Source organism: Athene noctua, chromosome 4 (assembly GCF_965140245.1).
Source record: "Athene noctua chromosome 4, bAthNoc1.hap1.1, whole genome shotgun sequence".
NCBI classification, from domain to species: domain Eukaryota; kingdom Metazoa; phylum Chordata; class Aves; order Strigiformes; family Strigidae; genus Athene; species Athene noctua.
Genome location: NC_134040.1, coordinates 44,887,668 through 44,912,161, shown reverse-complemented (window position 1 = coordinate 44,912,161; position 24,494 = coordinate 44,887,668). Strand labels below are relative to the sequence as shown.

Here is a 24,494-nt window from a genome sequence, read left to right as displayed (position 1 = left end):
TTTAAAGCAGTTTGCCAAGTATTCATTAACCCATTAATACTTGTTTAGATACAACTAAAGCTTGTGGGTTTAGAACACAAACATTTATGCTCCCAACCTTCTCTAGAGATCACTAACCAATTCTTTCTTGCGAGGAGGCACATACGAACTAATAGACTTTGTAATTAATTATAATAGAGGTAGATCAAGAAAGCTAAGGAATTTTCTTGTTAGAGCCTCCTCCGCATCATGTAGCGGAGTCACTGTCACTGCATAAGTCATTACTCCATGGCAAACACTGTAGCTGCATTCGGATATGCCACAGTGTTTTATTTATTGTGCATTTCCAAGCCATAACTCCATAATTGTAATACATCTAATACTCTACCTAATGTAACTTTCATGTGTAGCAGTTTTGTTTTACAAAATGCGCATTTATTAGTTACGAGAAATAATATTTTGAAGTCGGGAAAAAATTATATTGACATTTTCCACTGTGAAAATGTATTATTTCTGAAAAGATTATTTCTTATACAGTCAGCTTAGAAGTTCTATTGATATGAAATAAACTCCTGGTTTTTTCTTGTCTGTCCACACTCCCATTGCAATTTTTCATGTAGGCAAATAATGCATATTAAAGAATTGAAAGTGTGGGCTGGATACATGCCAGCCTTGAAGAGAATTTACAAAAATATAATCCTGCACCTATGAGGCAGAAGGAGCAGGTTGCTTGATGGAGAAGTCTGGAGGTCCTTGATGCAAGAAGATGAGATGGTGATTCTGAATGGACTTGAGTTTCCAATCTGTTAGTGAAGACAGAAAGATAATCTGAGCTGTATTCATTTCTGCATTTTGTTCTCTTACACTGCACTTCAGTGCTCTTGGAAGACTTTTCCCTCTGATTTATGTTGAGATGTTAGAGGAAGTATAGAGAGAAGTGAAAATGAAAAATTAGTGTTTGAATGGACTGACTAAAAAAAAAAAATGGAGGCATTCACTGTAACTGATTCTAAGGAATAGATAATAAACCAGTGGAAGAAGAGAGGGTAGAAAGTTAGAAGTGTCATGATGAGTTTTGAGTAGGAACAGTGATTGGCACAGGAAACACTTCTGCAAATCAAGAAGGCTGTTGGTAGGGAATTTGAATTGTAGAATGGAGCTAAACGATCATCTAGTTCCAACCCCTCTGCCACAGGCAAGGACACCTTCCACTAGATCAGGTTGCTCAAAGCCTGGTCCAACCCGGCCTGGAACACTGCCAGGGAGGGGGCAGCCACAGCTGCTCTGGGCAACCTGTTCCAGTGTCTCACTACCCTCACAGTAAAGAATTTCTTCCTAATATCTAATCTAAATCTACCCTCTTTCAGTTTAAAACCCCTCATCCTATCTGATAAAGAGTCCCTCCCCACCTTTCCAGTAGCCCCCTTTAAGTACTGGGAGGCTGCTACAAGGTGCCTCCCAGAGCCTTCTTTTCTCCAGGCTGAACAACTCCAACTCTCTCAGCCTGTCCTCATAAGGGAGGTGCTCCAGTCCCCCGATCATCTTCGTGGCCTCCTCTGGACCTGCTTGAGCAGGTCCACGTCCTTCTTCTGTTGGGGGCCCCAGAGCTGGACACAGCACTGCAGGTGGGGTCTCACAAGAGCAGAGTAGAGGGGAAGAATGACCTCCCTTCCCTCCAGCATGTCAACTGCACCTCACAGCTCGGTGTTGTTGGCAAACTTGCTGAGGGTGCACTCAATCCCGCTGCCTGTGTCACCAACAAAGATGTTAAACAGCGCTGGTCCCAACTCCTGAGGAACACCACTCATCATTGATCTCCACTTGGATATCGACTGTAACTCTTTGAGTGTGACCATCCAGCCAATTCCTTATCCACCAGCCAGTCCATCCATCAAATACATGTCTATCCTATTTAGAGACAAGGATGGGACAGTGTCAGAAGCTTTGCACAAGTCCAGGTAGATGATGTCAGTTGCTCTTCCCTTATCCACCAATGCTGTAACCCTGTCATAGAAGGCCAGCAAATCTGCCAGGTACGATTTGCCCTTAGTGAAGCCGTGTTGGCTGTCACCAGCCATCTCCTTATTTTCCATGTGCCCTAGCCTATCTTCCAGGAGGATCCACTCCATGATCTTGCCAGGCACAGAGGTGAGACTGACTGACCTGTAGTTCCTCAGGTCTTCCTTTTTTTTACCTTTTTGAAAACAGGTGTTATGTTTCCTCTTTTTCCAATCAGGGGGAACTTCACTGGCCTGCCATGACTTCTCAAATATGATGGGTAAAGGCTTAGCCACTTCACATGTCAGTTCCCTCAGGATCTCCAGATGCATCTCATCAGGTCCTGTGGACCTGTGCACCTTCAGGCTCCTTAGATGGTCTTGAACCAGGCGTTCTGGTGGAAGGTTCTTCATTCTCCCAGTCCTCACCTTTGCCTTCTGCCCCTTGGGCAGTGTAGCTGGAGCCCTTGCTGGTGAAGTCTGAGGCAGAAAAATCATTGAGTACTTCAGCTTTCTCCATATCCAGGGTAACTAGGTCTTCCTTTTCCTTCCAGAGAGGCCCCTCCTTTTCCCTAGTCTTCCTTTTATCACTGATGTGCCTGTAAAAGTTTTTTTGTTGCCCTTGACATCCCTGGCCAAATTTAATTCTATCAGGACTTTGGCTTTCCTAACTTGTTCCCTGGCTACCTGGACAGTTCTCTTTCACTGTGAGTTAATCATATGGGAGAAGCTCCAGAAATTTACCACTTGACACTGATGTTTTATGGATTAACATGCAGCAAGGAGCAGTTGTGCACCGGAAGAGGTGAGCTATGTGAGGTGTGGAGCCTTTTCCACTGCTTTGTGGTTCTAATCAACATTTGCTTTTATGAGTGGGTTATAACTTCATTTTCTTATTTCTTATTTCTAAAAGATGTTACAACTTTTTGTAGGAGAGGCTGTGCTGAAGTGAGACCTGCAGGACTGGTCCAGATGCAGCAATGCATGAGGAGGAAAGTTTGCCTTGCAGTAATCCCTTGCCCAGACAAAGCTTGAGAGACTTTACAAATTGCTCAGCTGCAAAGAGTTATGGGTATTTGTTATCCCTTGGTATCCTGACCATGTAAAACCTAATTCTTCTGGCCATTAGAGGTTGCCAAGAGGGAAATGGCTTGGTAATTAGACCTGAAAGTGATGAATGAACTGGGCTCTGTGTAAATGCAGCACAGACAGTCTGTTTGCTGAACTTAAGAAATCTCTGTGCTTTGGAAATGGGACATTGTTTATATAAGTAGGATTTTTAGGATTTTTGGACAGGAGACATATTTGTTCCTTTTCTTGTTTTTCAGAAGGAAAGCATTTTTCCCTTTAACTGCAAATCTCTGTAATGTAAGATGGGAAATGTTGTAGACTGATATGAAAGACACTGATAAATTCCGTTTTCAAAGGGGGAAAAAAGAAAGACGGACAAAATGAGTGCCTTGCATTTGACTTGTGGAGGCTAAAACAAGTTGGTAGATGAATAATGCTAACATTTTCAGAGTGAGGGTAGAAGTGGCAAAGTGCTGGGACTTTGGTACCAATCCCCTGAAACTATGATATGATGAAGTTATCCTGTATGTGGGGTGGAAGGATAGATACATTCCTAAACCACAATTTAAAATGCACAGAACCTCTGAAAGCCATACTGTTTTCACTTTAGGTATTAAAATATTTGCAGTCTTAACTTTTGAGGCCCTCAGGCTTCTAAATTAAGCTGTGAAGAGCAGCAGCTTCTCTTATGTACGGTCACCTCTGCTTTTAACGGACTGTGATCAGTCTGTTTTTAAAGCAAATTGTCTGTCTGTCTTTGGAATATTTTAGCATATATTTCTACTGTACACTGTAGCACATACTACACTGTACACTTGAAAATACTGTTGCATTTTTGTGTCTATGCAAATTCTCTGGTGTAATCAGCAGCCTCTGTCATGAAGGAAGTCAGTGTACTGCATCCTAACAATGAAACCTATGGGCTGGACCCTGCAGGGTCAGAGCAAAGTGACAGTAGGTAGGATAGAGGTTCTTATCTGAAAACCACCTTGCAAAGGATAAATTACCAGTGGTAGACCTAGAGGAGGTATTGTTACCCTAATATTACTCATGCAAAGGCAAAAGAAAGTAAACAAAGAAACTGTGGGAGAAATTCAGTTTCCGTGTGCCATACTTCTGAGGGACATGATTCTAGCACCTGGCTCAGTTAGGCAAGGAGCTTTGCGTTTGTGATGGTTTGACTTTGGCTAAATGCCAGGTATCCACCAAGTCACTCTGTCACTTCCCTCCCCCCCCCGCCCCTTTTCCCCTTGTTTTCTCAACAGGGCAGAGAGGGGAAAGAAGATAAACCAACCCTTGTGGGTAAAACAAAAGCAGTTTTCATATAAGCAAAATGAAGCAGAGGTCCATGTGCGGAAGCAAAAGCAAACAGATTTATTCTCTACTTCCCATGGACAAGCGATGTCGGGCCTTCTCAGGAAGCAGGGCTCCCATACGCATAGTGGTTGCCTCGGAGGACCAAGGGTGACCCCACCCCCTTCCTCCTTTCTCCCAGCTTTATACTGAGCAGACGTCATATGGTATGGAATATCCCTTTGGTCAGTTCGGGTCAGCTGTCCAGGCTGTGTCCCCTCCCAAGATCTTGCCCACCCCGTCCCACTGGGGGAAATGTCAGAAAGAGCCTTGGTGCTGTGTAAGCACTGCTCAGCAGTGGCCACAACACCAGGGTGCTACCAACACCCTGCCAGCTCCCAACATAAAACACAGCACCATGAGGGCTGCTACAGGGGAAAACCAATTCCAGTTCAGCCAGACCCAGTAAAGCGTTGCTGGTCGATGTTGGCACTGGTTGCCCCTGAATTGGGGAACATCAGCTAATTCCCTGCAATATCTGAGCTGTGTTTGGATGTGGCAGAGTTGAGGCATTCAAAACTTTTGTGACTGCTGTCTGAATTCTTTAAAGTTTTGGAATTTGGTATCCAAATAGAAATACTGTCTGGGAAAAAAAGTTGCATGTCCAGTGCCAGCTTTCTATTTTAGGCCTAGCAAGGAGTGGTGAAAAAATAAAGTTTTGAAACAGTTTAATCATACAGTAAAGCTTGTAATTTGCTTCAGAATAGCAATTTTAACAAATAGCATTACCAGTAGCTTGTGTGTATATACAATGAATGTTTGCAATCCCTTTAATTTTAAAACAAACTCATTAATGCTTCTTGTTTAGCAAGAGTCCTCTATCACCGTGTGTTTTAAATCTCTGTTTCTTCCTTTTTGAATAAAACCCCCAGTAATTTGTAACTTTGCCAGCCTGTATTAAATTCGGACATTTGAAGTCAGTACAGACTTCCACTGGCATCGGTGGAAGCAGGACTGGATCTGTAAACCCTTTTCTTGAAGTCATTCAAATGCATGAAAAGATGTCCAGGGTTCAGAGGGATTAATCAAGCCTGTTTAGTATAGGTGAGCCTGTTCTGCAGTGCTTGGGAGTGCTGTGGCAAAGTTGACCTGCAGCAAAATGCTTCAGCCAAAGGCATGAATTTGTGCCTGTCTGGATTCCTGCCAGAGGTCCAGTTGAAACAGATACCAGGATTAGAGGGATCAGAAGTGGGCATACATGGTGACCAATTCAATTCCCGGTATGGTGTTGGCTATGGAAAAAGGTCACATTACTCACGCAAAATGGCCCAAGCAGACTACAACTGCCTGCTAGGTTAGGAGTGTAATGATTGAAGGTCTTTTTAATTTTATTTTTAATTTTTTATTATTTTAAATAGGAGTGGAACATAATTGTAATTAAAATTTCTAAATTAAACTTATTCCAGATGAAAGTTGAACCTCTTAAATATTGTTATAATGAAATGAAATCCAGTCTAGTTGGTTACTTCTAGGTCTGTAATACTTCCAATTTAAACTGTACTTGCTTCTCTGGTAGACATGATTGATTACGGTTTTCAACTTGATTAACTTCCAGGAATGCGCAGAGGAGAAATGCTGAGGAAAACAGAAGGAAAGGAAATGGGAAATTTACTGTGCATCAGGTGTGTGTTTGGGTTTTTTTTTTGTTTTTTAAGGCAATGTTAGTGTTAACAGAATAGGAGAACTCTTGATGTTAGCATCCTTCTTGTTTCAGCTAGACAGTGCCAGGGCCAGATGAAAGCAAGGTTTAAAGTCTGTGTGCGTCTGGATGTGTGTCTGGAATTAGTTGCAGGCAGATGGAAACGGATGATGGATCACCACCTAGATACTTAAGGATTTGGAGATGTGCTTGGGGAAAGCCCTCTGGAAGAAAGCCTGTTGATTCCAAAGCCATCTGAAACTGGCTCCTTTCCTCCTTTTCTCTCCTTTCATTACACTTCGTTTTTCTGAGCCTACTTCACTGATTTCTGAAAGTTGTAATAACAAGAAATCTGGGCAAATGCAAGAGGCTGGTTGCGTGACTGGAGGATAATTAGGATGTTTCTGCAGTGGTCTGTAGGCCATTTGTCTCAAAGTCACCTGCTGACAGCTGAGCACTGTTTCCTGTTTTCACAAAGCTCATCTTCTCTTTTTAGGAAGCTTGCTTAGAAGTTGGAGGCCACTCAAGGAGTTCTAGGAATTCTTTTATTTTTCTGTGCTTTTCTAATGTCTTAAAAACCAAATGACGTGAACCGCACTTAATTGGCAAATTGACAGTTGGCAAAACACAGTTTTGGCCTGGAGGTGACCATAAAGCTAAACGTTCTACCCAGTCTTTGAATTTCCCAGACTTCTCTGGGTTTCCTCTGGAGATTTCCCTTCTGTAGTACTTGAATTTTGCTCTTGAGGAAACAGGCAAGATGTGAAACAATATAGTAGGTAATAGCTGATACAAGTGTGCACAGAATATGACAGCATCTAGTTGTAGGGTGCTGACTGAGAGAAGGGTTTAGGATTATCTTCTTTCAGAGTTTTTCTGATGACACAGACAGGAAAATTTCCTGCTATGGGGAAGGTGTCTTATGTTAGCACTGAAGATGGTTTGTTGTTTTTTTTTTTTTTTTTAAAATGAATAGCCAAAATATTTAACTGATAACTTACAAGATTTGCACACTGTATATCTCGCCTAGACTTTTTAATATTGTAACATCCAAGCCTGTAGTATTTGTTGTGGTCTCAATTAATAATATGTATTGAAGTTGTACCATACATGTGCCCGGAGTGAATTTGGCCCAGTGTTTTAATAACGATCACTTAGGCCTAGGTATGTTTGCTTTGCCTTTTTGTTTTATGAAATACCTCTTTTGTTGAGTGTATGTACATAGAAGAATCAATTAGTAATTGTGGATGACAGTTTTGCAGCTTGAAACAGGTACTGTTCTTGTAAGCAGAACTAAGTATGTGATGTAAAAGGTGGTGTGATTTTGAGGGGCAGAGGGAAAACTTCTATAGGGAAAAAATAGCGATACTGTGCTGCTTATGTAAACATGCATGTCTCTAATCCTGGTAAATTTAGTAAAGTTTTGAAGCCCCAGTAGCATTCAAGGGAACCAAAGCTCAAAGCTAACATAAGGGCCTGCTCTGCTATCTGTACATATAAGACTGTTCTGACTGAATTAATATTTCAGCAAGGTATATCTGTGAGGAAGAGCCCTGCTTTTTCTAACTGGCATGCCAGTGTCCATTCTGCTGGACAAATTGCCCCACTGATAGAATTTTTGAGTGAAATTTGGTATCTGGAAAGATGCTGCAATTATTATTTTTCTGGTAATGCTATCAGAGTAGATTTTTAGATTTTTTTTTTTCCTAATGCTGTGGAAAACCTTGAACTGCCAAAGCTATATTTCACCAGAGTTTGTGAGGGAAGGAAATAAAACAGTGTGACAGTTAATTACGATCACGGCAGTTGGACTGAAAAGACGGACTTGGCAGGTGCTCCTTGCTGACAGGTTACCCCTGCAAAGCTCTGACAGAAATGTCAGACTCAATAAAAATCCTTCAGACTGTGTGAGCGAGGCGACTCTTGCGTGGGAGTGTGCTGGCAGGGGGCTTTGGTATTTCAGGAACCTTTTACCTCAGTAGTTTGTGAAGAAGCAGAGAGTCCTGCCAGAAAGGTCTATTTCAACTTATATTAATTTTTTGATACCAACCAATTTGTCATGTCAATGAGTTTTATGTTTGTTTTGGTATGAAATTATTTCCAGAGATTCCAGTAAAAGAATTATTTGAGATTATATCATGTTCACAAGTATTTTTAAAATCTGTAAATTTTGATTATGATTGCAATTCTTTTGTTAGAGGAAAATAATAGACAGCTTTTATCTGTATGTAAATCTTGCCTGGTAGGACGTTTTGGGAAAGAAGGTGGGCTGTACTCCATTCTCACAAAACCTGTATTATAGATTTCAGCTGTGTGGAGATTAATCCCTCTGCAGTAATTTATCCTGGATACTTCTCCTGAGGTCTGCCTCTTTGACCTTACAGATCTGCCTGAGGTAGGGTCATCTGTGCAGAAATGGGGCTTCTTAGGAGAGGGGCCCTTCCAGACTTCTTTCTGGTGTTGTAACTTCACAGTTGCTGTGAATTTAAGAGTGCTCAGAATGTTGTTGTGTGAATATTTCCTACATTTCCATGTCTACAGTTTAGCAGCATAACTAAATTAAGGTCTTGGTTCTGAAGCGAAGGTGTTGAGACAGGCTTCAATGCCACTGAAATCAGTGGTGGGATGGCGAGTTTTTACAGGATTTAAATGGTAACTGAGATTTAAAAACATTTTCCAATGAAAATGGCATCTGGTGTTCTGAAAAAACATTCATTCCATTGGCTTTGGAAGTGTTCTGGGTTGTCAGGTGATGCAAGTGTACATTTGCATTGGCTCACAGTGGTGATGCTTACTAAGTTTCATCTGAGGTGAAACAGTGATGATTGCATTCTTAGACTGTTTTGAGTTTTTAAATATTAAAAAAATCTGTTAGATAAGAGAGGGGGAGAAGAAGAAAAGGAAGTTAAATAAATAAAAATGTACAAAACAAGAAGTCAGTTGCTGTCAAAAAAATGCCCATAGCAGAAAGTGTAACAGATTTAAATCTGGTGACTTCATACACCTGGTTATGTCTGGGAGAAAAGTCTCGTTGGCTTGAAGAACTATCTAAGCTAGTGAACTGTATGTACTCCTTGATGCAATGACAGAATCAGGCTGCAGTTGCTTTCATATCCCCAGGAAGAAGTATGAGAGTGGCTTAAGATGTTCAAGGGGAAATGTCCACGCTCACTGACACCCATTAGAATGGTCATTGGATAAGGTGAAAGAACATAAGAAAAAGAAAAGGTGCTGTGAGAGCCCTCACCTTCTATACTGAATTTGGGACTGGGGTTTGCGATCTCTCAGTTCCATCAGACAAGACCAGAATTAATTCAGCTTAATTGTGACGTTTTGGTACACTGTAGAATGTATGCGTTATTCTGTCAAAATGTGTAATGGAAGTGCCTTTAGCTAAAATAAAATTGGTTGGTTTTGGTTTTCATATTCAGTAGTCTGTTTCAATACACAGATAGTCTTACCTGGCAGGCTTTTGCCATTCAGAAAGCTGCTGTGATGGTCCAAGTGAAGTGTCTGTGCTGGAGCACATGTGTGCTTGGTCTGAGACTGCTGGGACACTTGCAGGATTAGCTGAAATACCACAGAGGGGAGGATATCTGGCTCTAACTGATGTAATAAACTAGTAAGCAAAGAAATTTTTTGCCTTTAAAACTACTTCATTGAGGATTTTAATGAAAGAGGGGTTGGCAAAAAGATTAAAATAACACATAACCTACAGGCTGATGTATTTCATTAGGGCAACACAAGAGATTACTTGAAATTCTCAGGCCCTTGTGGAGCAGCCAGACTCCTCTTTGCTCACACATTTTTTTATTTTGAAGTTCAAGGTATTTCTGGTTAGGGCATGGCTCTTGCATACGCGCATCCGTGCACACATGGCCCTGCATGGATTATGTGAGGGGCTTATTTCTGACTGCCTGGATTTGCAGGCGGTGTGTTGACAGGAAATTAGTTTGTACCAGGACGTGCCTTTTGAGGACTATTTCCATGCAGTTGTGATGATGACATCAACGTGTGGAGGTCAGGTGGCGGGGGGGAGACACACACAAAGACAGCCCCTTGGCTGGAAGTTGGTTTTGGCAGTGCCTCCATGGACTGGAGGGTTAATCATAACTTGTTTCTCTGGCTGCTGTTTGCGTCAAAAGTCCGGGCAGCCTTAATGAACGTTGCCTGTGTTAATTTGAAACCCTTGCTGGGAAATCATGGGAAAATGGAAAAACGCATACTTGAGCGTCACCCTTCAGATTAACAGCTTGGGCAGCACTAGAACTCTCTGAGTGCGTGGTGCAGCTCCAGTGCAGCTCTGAACAGCTGGTAAAGAGATCTCTCACTGTAAACCTGTGCCTGCCTGTGATTTTTATAGAGTGTCCTGTTAAGCCAAAAGCTAATTTGCTCTAGACTCTGTGCTAAAAATGGTGCATCGTATGACAGCTTGGTGAACTATGTAAATAAAAGCACTGAAATTGGAAATTCTTGGTGTCATAGATCCCAGACACATCTTCATTTGATACTGTTTTGGGTTTTTTTTAGTTTTTGCATGCATGGTTTTAAATTTTTTTTACTCCACTTTTAGCAGATAATAATAATAATGCCCCTAATAATGCACTGGTACCCCCCCTTTGTTGTTTGAGCAGTATTATGCCATCAGTGATTGCTTAATTGCAATTTTCTGATTATGCCCTAATTGCATGAAAGTCTTTGCAATGTACATTCCCCTGTAACAGTGGGGGTCTTTAGAGTAAACAGTTCTTTTTTTTTTTTTTTCCAGTCTGAAGCTTGTAAGAGAAATGTTTATATTGGGGAAAGATGTAATATTCTTTCTAGCCACCCCTCTTTACAACCAAATATTTTGTCACTACTTTAAAAAAAAAAAAAAAGTTTAGCATCTCCCCCAAAGACTTCTAGCTTCAGATCATCTCATAGAATATTAACATTTTGGTCTCAGATTTACAATTATTTTTTTCCTCTGCTTAGCTTTTTCTTGTGTGCAGTCTATGGGGTATAGAGTCAAGTAAATATGAAACTTCTGCAAGATGGGAGGCCTGAATCCCTACTGAGACTAGCTTATGTTACAAAGTTGATTTTAATTTCCTTTAAGCTCTGTGTCCTTCGAAAAGCATTTACTATCCTTGTCCAACACCTGAAGTGTTTTATCATGTTCAGCCCTCTATAAGTCAGTAGGACCTTGACCCATGGGTATATTAGAAATGCTCTAATGTCACTGGGGAATTTCTAATGTGGCTCCAGCAAACTGAAAAACTGACGACTAGCTAACCCAAGTCCCTTCTCTAATATTTCTTAGCAACCTAAATATTCTGTTAGCCAGCGTTTATTATAGCTCCTCAAAGATATTTTCCAGACTAGGTCTGATAAGTTAACTGTTTTTCCCAGGAAAATTACAGAACCAGTTGTAGAATAGGAAAGTTAGAGAATTTATTTGGAGGTGAACTGTAGAGCAGTGATGGAGTCATTATTGTTGCTTTGGCTCTGGGACATTTAGGAAGCACTTTGGTTGCAGGTGTGCTGGTGGTGGATGGCAGTGCTGCAGCAATATATGTGCATAATAACTATGCAACTATATGTGTGTATTTTTTAGCTGTTGGAAGTAATTGGAGTGCTTCTACTTTAAAATCTAGTATTTCTTCTTGGAAACTAGTGTTCAGCAGGATAATTGTACTGGGTTTGTATGTGTAGGTGCCTGTATATCTGTATAAACATTTAAGAGTACTTTTGGAAAAGGACTCTGAAAAAAAATTGAGATTAAAAAATTATTTTTATCTTATGTAGATTTGGGGTGACAGTAGGAAAATGTACATTACAGGAAGAAGCCCAGCCTCATTTTAAGTATCAAACTTCTTTTTACTTCTTAGTGTGAAGTTAGAGGGATCCAGAAGAATTGGAGAGAGTAATTTTTTTAAATTGTATTGAAAAGGACCTGTTTAAAGGTAGAGCAATGAAACCTTCCCCTGTGTAATGGAGGGGGGAATAACCCTGGAAGAGCAGTCCCCTGGGTGGAAGAAGCGGTAAGTTTGTGCATGCCATCCGCAAGGGAACCTTGTGTCAAAACCAGCAAGGCTTTTGGCACGTGCCAAGAATAGGGCTCCTGGCTTCTGGCAAAGGCCAATAAAGCCCACATTTTCAGTGCTGTCTGGCAATTCCCAACTGCCTTCCCCAGCATCTTCAGCTTCTCTGTCCCAGCTCAGCAGAGGGAACTTCTGGGACAAGCTGCTGCCTGTGCTCACCCTGGCCCCCCTGTATTTATACAGAGCTGGATGCTACAAGGAACACATATACATCATTTGTGTAGTGCGTCTGCCAACGTATGAGTGTATGCAGTTATTTGTGTATGGTCCTCATATCTCCTAGGTCCAGTATTCTTTCAAAACTAAAAAATTATATGGTGTGCAGTCGCCTGTTTTATATAATGTTTCAGAAATGAAGCCTCTTTGTATAGAATTAGGATGTTAAAAAGAACACAACTGTTCATGAGATGTATTATTTATCACAACATATGTGCTTGGTCTCTTGATTTATGCCGTATCTTCCTTTTCTGCATTCTTTGTTACATCTGTGAATATATGCGCACAACCATACATACGTACACACACACGTTTATTTGTCAAAGAATTGTCTAGGAAGAAGGTGGTACATTATTTGGTTATTCTTTTTAAAATATTACAAGCTTTTAAAAATATTACAATAGGTTCTTTCTATAATGCTTTTTGTTACACGTAGTTAAGTAATGTGAGCAAATTTTCCATAAACTTCAAGGTTACCAGAGTTAATTCCAAACTAAAAAGAAATAGGTGCCTCGAATAGTTTATGCCTTGTCTGTTTAGGCTTTTCACATATCGGTGATTTCAAAACTGGAGTTTTATGTTTCTCAGTCTTGGGGTTTTTTCCTGGTATCTGGAATATTAGCTGAGTTAAAGGGCTGACAATGTTATTATGAGGCAGTTGGTCAACACTCAATTTATTCTCATTTGATGGGGAAAACAAAAATGTAGAGCAACTATGCAAAATACATAACTACCTAATTTTTTATACTGCATAGAGTGGTGTAAGCACTCACTTGGATGGTGCTAAAAACGGAAGTTTGTCTGACTAGTAAAGACACTTGCGTGAAGTCAGTTATCATAAAAATGTTTATTCCAGACATCCACACTGTGTTAAATTCTTTACAACCTACATAGCTGGGTAGTAAGTAAAAAAACCTCAGTTGCTTTACTGAATACCAAGAAACCTTGAAGGACTAATTCTCTGATTTGCTTTTACTCACTTCATATGACTGATACTGTTTTAGGGATTGAAGGTGAAAATAGAAAGAATTAAGATAAAAAGATGGTTCCTTGTACATTGAAAAGAACAGTATATTCTTTCCTCTCTCCAGTTTTCTAGGAAGGGAAAGCTAATGCTGTGACCTTTCTTTCTTTTTTTTTTTTTTTTAAATCAGCTCTTCAGGTGCTGGAAATGTAGCAGACCGTGTCTTGGCTCAGTTGTTAACGGAAATGGATGGGATAGAACAGCTGAAGGACGTGACAATTTTGGCAGCTACAAACAGACCGGACATGATAGACAAGGTATGAATAGATGCACTGTCATATATCCTGTTCTCCTGAGACGACCAGATTTTGGTACAATTCCATTCTCTTTTACTCTCCAAACTGTTGTCTTATCAATTTAATGATTAAGACTAGAAGTTTGAAAATGAAGACAAGGCAAAGGAAAGGATTATGTCCCTTGGTTTTTTTAATCCCTCTACAGAATTTTTAACAGAAACAAAATGTTTTGAGATAGCCTTAAGTATCAATTTCCTAGAAGAAATTTTCCTTAAATCAAGCTCACTGAACTTGTGCAACAGCATTTCTGTCAAACTGCTTCTGTGGTTTTTGCTTCTGTTGTGTTTGTTTATGCAGGAGTTTGCTGGAGTTTGTTGGTTTCATTAGTTACTTCCTTTCAAAAGATTAAATATCTCCTCGGTGCCATTAGCCTGCTGCCAGCAATAAGGTTTCCAAGTGTAAACAGTGCAATTTTTCCTTAGATCCTGTGGCAGCTCTGCTGGAGCGACAAGAACATTTCAAGTTTGTAAAAACAGGAGGGTTGTAACACTGACTGCAGAAAACCTCCGAACACAAAACCAACCCAGCAGCCCTCTAGAAAATCCACTTTAAAACCATCTACCACTTCTGTGTCTTCTCACAGCTAAGTGCAGTAAATGGACCAGTCTGAAGTGATTTCCTTTAAGATAAATTTTGTAGCATTGGTAGGGTTCTTTATTCCACAACTTTTCACCTTTACAACATTCATGAATTTGATGACAAGTTAATTAAATTTATTTTTTCTGATCTTTTCTAGGGTTTCTTAGCTATTTTTAATGTTAACAAATTATCCTATTTTAAACTGTTTCTGGAATAGTCTTTTCGGTTTGTCTTGGAGCATTCCGGCATAAAATACATATGAAGCATGCACTTTTAAAGTAAGGTTTATATACACATGAAGTTTTGTGGAAAAAACCTTGTATTGGCTCCAGAACAAAGCCTCTTCCCTTTTGAACTGAAGGAAACCACACAGCTGATGGTGTCCTGACAAAGACTTACTTAGAACTTGCTTACACACTATCTGTGTGGCTGCCATGGCAAAGCAGAGCTAGCAAGCAGTTTTTTAGTTAAAGATGATAAAACTCATTAGTGAAAAATATGCCTGTGCAAAATAGAAATTTTCAAGATTCCACTTTTGTCAAATTGATTTCAGTTTTCTTTGGTAACTATTCTTTGGGGTCAGAGTAAGATGAATTTGAAAAAAATTACTTCTGAGTCAGTTTGACACTGAACTGTGTTATCTCCATCACCACCTGGGAATTCAGTTCTTTATCATTCTCCCTTTTGCTGGATTTCTCTTGGGACCACAGTGAATGCTGTTTTCTTATATTTTAGTTTTTATTTGAAATATTGGCATGCTGGGACAGTATTTATTTGAAGTCTTGGCAATATTGGGACATGTACTACCATGTGTTAAGGGTACCACCCCACTATACCAAGAACTTTTCGATAGAACGTAAGTTACTAGGTATATGCCAATTGTACCTATGTCATTGATGCAAATCCAGACCTCTTAGCCTGGGACTGAACATTTTCATTTTATTACAATGGGTAAGAATTTGACATCTATTGTGCATCTGAATTTTAGGGAGGTGGTGAACTTTTAAGAATGAACAGCGAAATTGTGTTTAGGTGACAACATATCTTATGTATTCTTTTCCCAAGTAAAGCTGATAGTCTTGACTCTAAATGTAAAGAAAATGAAAAACTTACATGAGACAATGTCTCCATAGTAGCAAGCTGTGATTATATGAGTTTTATTAGCAAGAAACCATGAATGGATATTTTAGAGTTTCATTTAAAACTATTTTTACCAAGATATAATGGAAAAAATAGAGAGTTCTGGTAACTTTGTAGAAAGCATTCACTTACAGAATACAAGAGCAAAATTTCACCAGTCTGGAGGAATGGGGATTTTAAACTGTGATTTGGTTTGGTATTGCTCACATTATGCTTCATCCAGACCAGATTCAAAATCACATTTGGTTTGGTATTGCTCACATTATGCTTCATCCAGACCAGATTCAAAATCACATTTGGTTTGGTATTGCTCACATTATGCTTCATCCAGACCAGACAAGCTATACCAGGCCACCATCTTCTGGGTCTGTGCAATATTTGCAGTGCATGAGTTGCACCCTTTTTTTTTTTTTCCCTGGAAGAAAGAAGACTGACACCAGAATGTGTTTGTACTATGAACTTTACTTAATGGGGAATCTTTTGGTATAGGCTTTTAGTTTACTTTGTGATCGGTGATCTCTTTAAAAATGTAACATTTTGTTAAATCAATTTAGTATTTTATATGGAAATATCAGTTCAGTTACATCTTAGAATAAATGAGTGTCCTGTTTTCATAGGCGTCTGATGACTATCCAGTAGTTTTTAACGCATGAGCTTTACATATGGTATAAAGGCACAAGGCAGTCTGTGTTCTCTACTTACAGGGCCTGGGAAGACATATGGTATGCTTTTTGTGACTGTCTCTTAGCTTTTCAAACCAAGAAATGCTTGAGGAATGCATGCTTTGTAAGCTTCATATTATATGCTTACAATTTGGTAACAATCCATTTCAGCGTCTTCATTTATGTGGCTGCTTCTTAACTGACAAATATGTGATGATTAATCTTTTGTAATTTGAAAACAGCACATGGGAATATCAAATGTAAAGGGTATTCCCCTGAGCCTAGCGTAGACTTCATCATCCCTGCAAACACTGCAGTATGTTGCTTTTGGTTACTGAATAGATTTTGAGTCAGACTTTATAAAGTTATGTTTAATGGTAAACTTGCTTTGGCTTGTTACAAATGTCTATTAATAAGATAATTTCTCTAAGATGTCATGATTGTATTGAAATATTATTCCAACCTTAAGTTGTGTCCCATGTTTGTAGCACTTAGCTACTTTGCATCCCATTCAAGGGATGCTGGAAATACTTTGGGATAGTTTCTGTTTTTCATAAGAAAACAAAAATGGCATGTACTGTTTTCAGCCATGTATATTGCAGAAAGTGGTTTCTCTTGGAAGGGAAATACTCTGGAACAAGATGTTCTGAACATTCTTTGAAAGTGATACAGAAACAAAACATTCTGAGTCAGTAATAATAGTAAAATCTTCCCTTTTATTCTTCATTCTATAAGTAAAATTGATGAATAATAATTGGGAAAAGGCTTTTTGGTTTGGGTGACTTAATCAGGAGTGATTTTTCATACCTAAAATATTTAGCAATAACTTTATGGAGCTGCTTATGATTCAAAGTCTGTATTTTCCCATGTATCAGTTGGCCTAACAAGAGAGATCACTGTCATCCCCACAAACGTCGCATAAAATATTTTTAATACTGTGTGTAATTTGCTTAGCTTGAAATTAAATGCTTTATTCAGACTTTTATGTAGACATATTTTCAGGTGTAGTCTGACAGATTTCCATGGAAGAAAACCTAGACCAACTCATGAAGATTTGTGTGTCCTCCTTTTTTTTTTTTTTTTTTTTTTTCAGTGGAACCTGTTTTCCTAGCCTTTTAGTACTGGGTTTATATCTTGGGTGAGAGGGTTGAACTGCTATCCTTACCTGCCCATGCAGATACCTTTCTTCCTCTTAAGCAGTGTTTCAATCTCCATTAGCAAGGGTACAGCAGAGGAAAAGAGACTGTCAGATCCCCAGGGATCTTGGTGAATGTTTTAGCACAGGAAGCAAGATGCATGTTGCTGTGGCATCAGATAGTTTTACCTCCTGCTGGGTCAAATTTGAATGTCAAACACATTAGCTGTGATGTAAAACACGAGGTGCTGAGTGAAGTGATGGCCTGTGGTATAGGATGACATCCTGGTGCTCCTGACAGCTTCACTTCTCCTTATCGTGGGGTGCGGAAAAGATGTATCCTCAAATATGCTATTTGCATAAGAATGACAGGATGTGACAGGACAAATGAAGATTAATGAGATGCTGTGCTGTCAACATTGCCCATTGTCCTTAGATTGATGATGGTCTGGATTTTGTCCACGTTAGTGGGCTTCAGTGTAGCTTAAACCAGACAGTATCCTGGTAGGTTGAATACTGAAGAGCTGAATCTTTACGAAGGCTTTGTGAGTACAGGATGTCTTGGCTCCCAGTTTCGAAGCATCTTGTGTGTTGGTATAAGAGCACGTGTTCTGTGTATTGTGCCAGTGCAGAGGATTTTTTCTACCTCCTTTTGCATATTTATTTTGCTTTTTAAAAACTTCCTGCTTCCTAGCCTTCCTCTTCACCTTTTTCTGCTTCGATCTCCTCTTCCTTCACCTGCAAGTTTTGCTCTTCCTTAGTTAAGTTCATTTGGCTGCAGTGTATTAACCACTGGATTTCAATCCAGCTTATTCAAAGAAAATGTGGATACTACTGAGTTGTCGGTTCTGCTTACATAAACAGAAAAAACCCTAAACTGCAGCCTGTGTTCTTCCTAGCAACTGCCAAGCATGAGGAAAGGGAATAAAACTCCCTTCCCCCATGGTTCATTTGGATTTGGAGGAGTCTTCTGGGCAGAGAAGTCAAATAGAGGTTCATCAAGTTGATCTGACTCTCAAAATGTTGATTACTGTGTAGTTATGGGACAACCTTAATTTAAAGTGTCTTGTTTTGATGAAAACAAAAAATGCATGGTAGAGCCATTTGGCAGAATCAGTAAAGAAATTATAATTTCTTGCCTGCAGTAAAAGTAAGCAACCTTTCCTCTTTAAAAACATCAAAGTTCTGTCTTTCTGAAGGCTTATGGAAGAAATTCAAATATTTAGGTTTTCAGTTTTACAAGTTAAAAGGAACAGGAAAGAATCTTGCATATTTATTCATTGTTGTCTGGAAATGTGTATGTGCTGTTATAAAGCAGGTGATGCTACAACATATTTAGCAGTCAGATGCAATGGCATAAACTTAACTCACTACAATGTAATAACTTAATGGCATAAACTTAACTCACTACCACGTAATATATTTTCTGTATTACTTATTCACCTTCTGGTGATTTCCATTTTGGCCAGATACATCTTATTAAAGGTTCTTCCTCTGTTACAGCTTTGACTTGGTAGGATTTAAGTTTTTCCCAAATATAGTGTAGGACTGTAGGGTTACAAGCCACATATTCCATTAGTCATGTGCTGTTTCCCTCTGTGACACACCTCTGCCCTCCCATTTGATCAAAGATCATAAAATACTCTAGGTTGGAAGGGACCCCAGAGGTTCTTCTGGTCCAGCCTCCTGCTTGAGCAGGGCCAACTTCAGTGTTAGGTGAGGTTGCTCAAGGCTGGTCCAGGAGAGTTTTTAGTATCTCCAGGGATGGAGATTTCCCAGCCTCTGGGCAACTGCTGTGCTGTTTGACACCTTCACTGGGAAGATTTTCTTCCTTATGTCTAACAGTCGAGCTTGCTGCAACTTGTGCCTGCTGCGTACCTCAGAGAAGTGCCTGGCGCTGTCTTCTCAACAAACCATTCCACCACTCCTTGCCTCTTTAGGTACGTGAACACAGATAGAGTTGTACATGGAGTTGTGAGGGACAATTTGATTTATTTTCTTTTCTCTCCCTAGTACTCAGTTGGGAAACCCCCTAATCAAGCTGTGCTTGAAAGAAGGCCCCACCTATGCTAAACTGCTTTAGGACTCTGGAGGAGGAAATGTAAATACCTCACTTTTCATTCTGCTCTGCATTGGAGATGGCTCAAAGATGAGCAGTCGAGTGTCCCTTGGCCTTGCAGTGATACATGAGCAGAATCCCGGATAGGGAAGGGGGCTATGTCTCCAGCTGCCATTTCTCAGCATTGCTCCTGTGCAGATTTCATCCAGATATGGAAGACGGGCAGAAGATTGGGTGGTTTTTTTAGAAGGAGATGGTGCTGGGACACTTACTGCTTGGCAGAGTGTTTTATGGCAGTTGAATAAATTAGTACTAAGTAAGCAATAGTTAGAGCGAAATCTTTCTACATACTTAATTTGGCACTGCTAAGTTAGTGGAGATGAAGTCCAGCCTTGGGAATGATAGAGATAACTAACGAGTAAGTTGCTAAACTGCTTTGCCTGCCTGATACCATATTACTGAAATCAGTCTTCATTTGTAGATGGGCTTTGTAGGTGTCACGAGACTACAACAGGTGGGAAAGTATTTTGGAGTAGGAATCAAAAGTACATAAATGCATTTGCCATGTTTCCCTACCCTGCTGAACCATTAATTATTGGGTTTTCTCACTTTAAATGCTGAAATGCCTCTCTACTTGGACAAGGGCACTCCTCATATTCTTGTAAAACCCTGGGATTATAAATAGCGAGTGAGATTTTGTGGGTCTCCTTTTCAGTCATCCAGCACCCAGAGTACTTAATGTGTTTTGCCCAGGTGCAGGTATAGTTCTTTGAAACAACAGAAGATGTGGGATTTCTTTTGAAGACAAGATTGTTCTGGAGCATATAATAAATTTTCAGAAAATGAAGCTTTAGGGAAAAATTATATCAAACTACATGCCATTAAAAAAAGGATCTGATATTCTAAAATAGTTTCACAATTTTGGCACCATCACATTTTCCATCAATTGGTTTTCTCTGGTATGTGTTTGGGTTTTTACTCTTGTTAAACTTGCAACTCTGACTAGGGCAAAGAGGTGTCTGGAAACTAGCTGTTTCTCAAAGGTCTAATTTTGCCTTTATTAATATCAGATGTTTACACCAGAGTGATTAAGAGCTTACTAAATTTATTTTTAAAAAGAAGAGCAAAAAAGTGAATGAAATTATTTAAAAGTTGTCACACATTCTTTTCACCTGCCAAACTGAAATGACTAAATTAGACACAGTTGATGGTCACTGCTGTTTACTGGCCAAGATTTCCAAGTTGATGATTTGAGGCTGGATTGCATAGTGAACCCATAGTCCCTGAAGAGCCTGACCACTCTGTTTGAATGCAGAGGTAGTTTCTGTGTTCATGTACATAAATACAAAGTTTCTCTTTAAGTCAAGAACTAGGTTTTGAGATTCACCTGAATCTCTCTCTCACTTCCCCCGCCTCCTTGCTCACTGATGAAAACTTTGTTTTCTCATGAGTACAGCAAATAAAATATTTCCAGGTGTGCAAAACTGATTTTTGTTTCCAACTATTCGATTGTCAGAGTGTGTAGGGCTGAGTAGTAAATCAGCCTTAAGGCTGCTATGGTTTTAAAAAACAAAATCTTAGTGGTGACAGCTGAAGAGCACAGTGACTTTTTAACTCAAGATTTATTACTTGCCTGAAAAGAAGGATTGGAGGGAAAACTTGCTGGGCTGCATATTTTCTCCTTTAACAGATATACTATAGGGCCCGGATAAGTTGGCTTTATTTTGTCTGTGAAAACATACAATCAAACAATGTATGTAAAAATATAATAGTTTTACTTCAATAGAACAGAAAAGTAAATACGCCTGCTCTTATTCTTTATAAGGGAAAGCATTCCTTACATCAACTCAGTCATGTATTTTAGCATCACTAATACTTTCACAAACTTCCCTGCAACATATGCCAGAAAAATTACTTGAAGCTATCGAAGTGTATTTATACCATTTGGAAAAGTACAAAGATGGGAAAGTAAAGGCCAAGGGCCAAAGCTTGTTCTTATTCATACCTCCCAGACTCACAAAGTCCAGATGAGGAATGCAGTGTGTTAGAAAGCCTCCAGATTATTAACGAAATGGGAGATTCAGAAGACTGTCAGATTCATTTTTGTTGCGTAAATACCATCCCTATGTATAGTGAGTCTGTAACTGTTAGCAAGTGTGGGTTTTTGTTTTGTTTTTTTAATAGTAACATGGAAATGACACTGTATTTGTAAGATAACATGGGAACATATGGGGTTAAAATGAATCGTGCCTCTAAAAATGAGGTGTATTTGAGTAGTGCATGTAGATTTGGTATAAATTCCTAACTGTTGGGTTAGGTCAACTCTGTTCTTCATGTGGGTTTAGTGATAAAGCAGGCAACTTTATCTAGACACTAATTTTATGACTAAGTTTCGTGTACCTGTACGGCAAGTTTTAACTGCTAGAACTTGTGTGTATGTGCTTATAAAGGTGCGGGTTTTCACTTCCTACTTGAATTACCTGAGAACAGTCTATGTGATGATAACCTCTTCCTTCTAAATCCTTTCAATTAACTCTTCCCACTTTGTGTCAGTGTTTTGGGTTGTGCAGGGGAGGGCTACAGCTGAGTAGCTCTCCAGAGATGTGTGGCTTGGCTCTGTTTCTGTGGGAGCATCCTCAGGAGCTGTCAGGGCCTTGGTGGCTTGTAATTAGGAATGCTGGGCTTTATGGCAGATAAGTAAAGTGCAGCAAGGCATATTTCATAGTCAGCATGTTGGATGGCATGAGTCTTTTTACATTTAATAAGCTTCATTAGAGTAGTGATAACAGTTAAGGAAGAGACATTCCAAAAAGACTTGGTTTTTAAATATTTATGGGAGTGACGCTGAAAAGGATGTTAGTGTAGTACTGTGAGCTACAGAAGCTAGAGGAACGGCTGCAATTATTGTACTTGGGCTGTGGCCATGGACACATTTAGGGCTTGCTTTGCAGTTGGTCTTCTGCCCAGCTTTCCTCTTTGTGGATGCAAACTGCACAGTATGTATGTAGTATTTTGTGTATATTATATTAAAAGAGCATTACATAGAATGTTGTGTTTGTTGAGCACCCGTAAGTTAAGAACTGCCATAGGTAAGATTGCGTGTACAATCTTAATTCATTCTTCTTTGTGTATGTGCATCATAATGCAGTCTTTAATTACATTAATTAAAGTAGTATTCATTGTGCATGATTTAATTACATTGCATTAATTTAGAAAATTATTTTTACAAGTCATTATTATTATTGCCTCTACTTTAATTACCTTAATACTCACATTGCCTTATTTTTGAGGGCTTTGATTTACACTGTTTAAAAGCAGATGAACAATTACTAGTTTCTGGGGGGAGTATCCAGATTCCATCATGTGGTGTCATATTGAGATCTTTGTGGTTATCAGCAGTACAGGACCATCTAGATCTGCCAAAGACAGCTTGTATGCCTGAAATAGGTAATAAATTGACAATATTAAACTCCTTTGCTGTTCTTTATGGTGTCTACTGTGCAGGAATGAGACTTTTACTTGTTGTCCACGATATTTTCTGACAATGTAAGAACAGGTAGGTAAATTACTTTTTCTGTACTAAACATTTCTTCCAACTTTCCTTAAGCATAACTCCTTCCTTATATTCTTCCTTGATGTTTCTCCCTATTCAGTTTGTCTGCTGTCTCTTTACACAGTAACCTCTTGGTCTGTATTTCCTATGTCTACTGACTTCATGATCTTCAGCAAACTATTAATCTAATCTTAGTGTGATTCTTGCTTTTGCTCAGTTGACGTCAACTTTTTTCCCTGTGCTTGCACTTCTCATTGGATGCATTCCTGCCCAGCCAGGATTCCACAATCCTCATTTACCTCCCAGGCTTCCACATCTAGAGTCCCTTCTTGATGAGCATCAGTTTTGCCACAGTGTCCGAACTGCATATTCCTCGTATCAGGCTTTTCTTTCTTGTGGACTGAGCTCTGGTGTGCTCTTTCTCCTTCTCCTGCTTGACTAGATACAAGTGATTCCAGTAAGAGGAGAGGTCATTTTCCTGCTGTTATTTTGGAAGCCTGGATGCAGCATGGCCTGCAGACTGCTTGAGCGTTAGTAGGACCAGTCTTTCAGTAGTCAAAACTTGGAAAACTTATCTGCAAAATGTCAGGAAACCTCACAAAGGTTTTTCAAATTGAGATGTTTCAAGTCTTTCTAATATGATCAGGTCTCAAGACTTCCCTCCAAAGGTTAGGGTGAAATAATTTTATTGATTTTTTTTAAATTGCAAATAAAGCGAGATTTTCCTGGTCTCCTTCCCATGCAACAGCTGAAATGTTTTGACTGGAACATTACAAAACAAATCAGTTGAAGGCAACCAGCCAGCTTGGAAAGGACAAGAAAGTCAAAGCTCAGAATAGCATAAGCTACTAAATGCATGATCTTACAATGTAAAATGTTGAGTGACTTCTATATTAAGTGTCGATACTTATCTTTTCACTAACAGGGCAGAAGCTGTTTCAGTAAAAATGGAAGTCATGGTGAAATAGAAAGCCCAGCATTGCCCATCTCACTGGCTTAGTATCAATCATAATAGAGTGCAGATGGGGAGAATGAGGTGGCCAGGGTACAGTTTCATTGTTTGGTTGTGCACTTTAAGGTGCTGACATTTTCAGTTTTAGTTTTAGGTTTAGAAAATCTCTGAACCTCAGAGCTTTATAATGAGCAAGTTGGAATATGATCAAGGTCTTTACATCAGTAAAGCACTCTAAAGAGCTGTTGAATTTAGGGATTAGCTGATACACACTTGTTTCTCAGTAAGGATATTAGTAACCTTTTGCTTAAGGTTTTGCGGATATTTGATGCTATCATTAGTCCATTCAGTTAATTAGGACTGGGTTTTTGTTTGTGAAATCTCTTTGGGGAGAAGGAAAAATAGGATGGCATAGGCAGAATTTCCATTGGTTCTTTTTTTTTATGTCTCGAAGGGGATCCAGCTTTACATTTTATTTGCTCCATTGGTGGTGAAAGCTGAATGTCTCATACACGTGATGTACGTACTGCTCTAGGGATAAGTAGAAATACTATTCATGTGCAGTACATGTAACAATGAGAGATAATAGGTTTGTTCAGGAAAAACAGGTTCTTTCTATAAGATCTTAGTTATTAAAAAAAAAATCTTAACATCAAACTAAGTGAAGGCAGTACTATAGTAGCATAAGGCAAAAGGGAACAGTCTGGGGGTCACTGATTCGTGCTATATAATTTTCATAAAGTATGTGGAAGGATT

The 24,494-nt window shown here is 39.4% G+C and overlaps 1 protein-coding gene across 2 annotated transcripts in view; it reads left to right on the top strand.

Annotated features, from left to right (window-relative positions):
- Nucleotides 1-24,494, top strand: part of AFG2A (AFG2 AAA ATPase homolog A) — a 207,055-nt gene that overhangs the window by 49,810 nt on the left and 132,751 nt on the right. For both annotated transcript variants that reach the window (XR_012633565.1, XM_074905127.1), the window contains one exon: nucleotides 13,493-13,619. Coding sequence is in view for 1 of the 2 variants with exons in the window: in XM_074905127.1 (XP_074761228.1) it covers nucleotides 13,493-13,619 (127 nt within the window). In the remaining variant the exon portion in view is untranslated. The remainder of the gene's footprint in view (nucleotides 1-13,492; nucleotides 13,620-24,494) is intronic.